We start from the raw sequence: 1,053 nt of genomic DNA, 5'->3' as shown, positions 1-1,053 counted from the left end.
TTGGAGTTGAAGCGAGCAAAGGGGACATTTATGGAGCATCTATCGCAGATTTGTCACTGTGTCTGATTATGACTACGCTCGCTCTCGCGCAGACTGTACTGTAGAAGAGGGATCGAGATGCTGAGGGTTTTCGGCGGGTGATGTACGGCTTTCTTTCCCAGTCAAACCGAGCGCCTTTTGCATACAACACCAGATGAGAGACGGCGGATAAGGGACGGAAGTAGCCAACTTGGATCGTACAGAGAGCCAAAACAACCAGTGAAATTTCGACCGCTCAAAGCTCATTTCGGGCAAGCTAAGTACTTCATTTAGATAAGTAGCATAATGGCTGCCTTTCCATTCATGAGTGACTTTGTCAAATGTAGTGTTGCCATCGTAGTATATAATCCCAGTGCCTCAGAAGATATCGTTTCAGCCATCGTCCCGCGGCAATTCTCTACACGTCATCTCGTCGTTCATAGCCCATTCTCAGGCGTCAGTACGCCTGTACATGATCAGCATGAGCGTCCGTGGTGTTGTGTCCCTGAATATCACGATCGTCTTCGTGTCCGGACTGACGGGGCTGGCGGGCAGACCACTTCATGACATCAGGCAGCTCGTGCGTCTCGACACGGACTCTTGTCAGTCGGACGTACCGGATGATCCTCCTGTGGTGGTCAGCCAGCAGACGTTGGAGGAGACCCTTGCGCGTCTCGGAATCTCTCCCGAAAAGGTGCGATCTAAAAGTCGGACGAGAGGCGAGCTTACGGCTCTCGTCGGCTGCGATGCCGCAGGGTCGACCATGGAAAATCCCCGCGGTGGCAACCGGGTTCCCGATCCGGTGTCCCCGAAGACCACGACAGCCGGACTGCGACTTGTCATCGATCGCATCAACTCGAGCATCCAGAGACTTGATCACCAGCTCCGTGTTCTGAGCGACGCACAAGAGCGATTGCGAAAGCTGGCGTTGTTGACGACAGAGGAGGTGGATTGGGATGATCCCGTCACGCAAATTCGGTCGGAGGAAGCGCTCTTCGACTGTGAATCGGAGGTAGGGGAGACGTAGATGGAAAG

General features: G+C 53.8%; 1 protein-coding gene across 1 annotated transcript; it reads left to right on the top strand.

Annotated features, from left to right (window-relative positions):
• Nucleotides 1-490: 490 nt before the first annotated feature.
• CTAM01_17387 (uncharacterized protein) lies at nt 491-1,045 on the top strand (the record flags this gene model as incomplete). Its single annotated transcript, XM_060533371.1, has 1 exon — nt 491-1,045. One exon carries the CDS (start codon nt 491-493, stop codon nt 1,043-1,045), a length of 555 nt encoding a protein of 184 aa, XP_060372052.1.
• Between the last annotated feature and the right edge of the window lie 8 nt (nt 1,046-1,053).

The sequence above is a fragment of the Colletotrichum tamarilloi genome (assembly GCF_030869305.1).
Source record: "Colletotrichum tamarilloi strain Tom-12 chromosome Unknown Scaffold_588.1, whole genome shotgun sequence".
Lineage (NCBI taxonomy): Eukaryota > Fungi > Ascomycota > Sordariomycetes > Glomerellales > Glomerellaceae > Colletotrichum > Colletotrichum tamarilloi.
The sequence above is the reverse complement of the archived record's forward strand: the minus strand, read 5'-3'. Positions and strand labels throughout refer to the sequence as shown.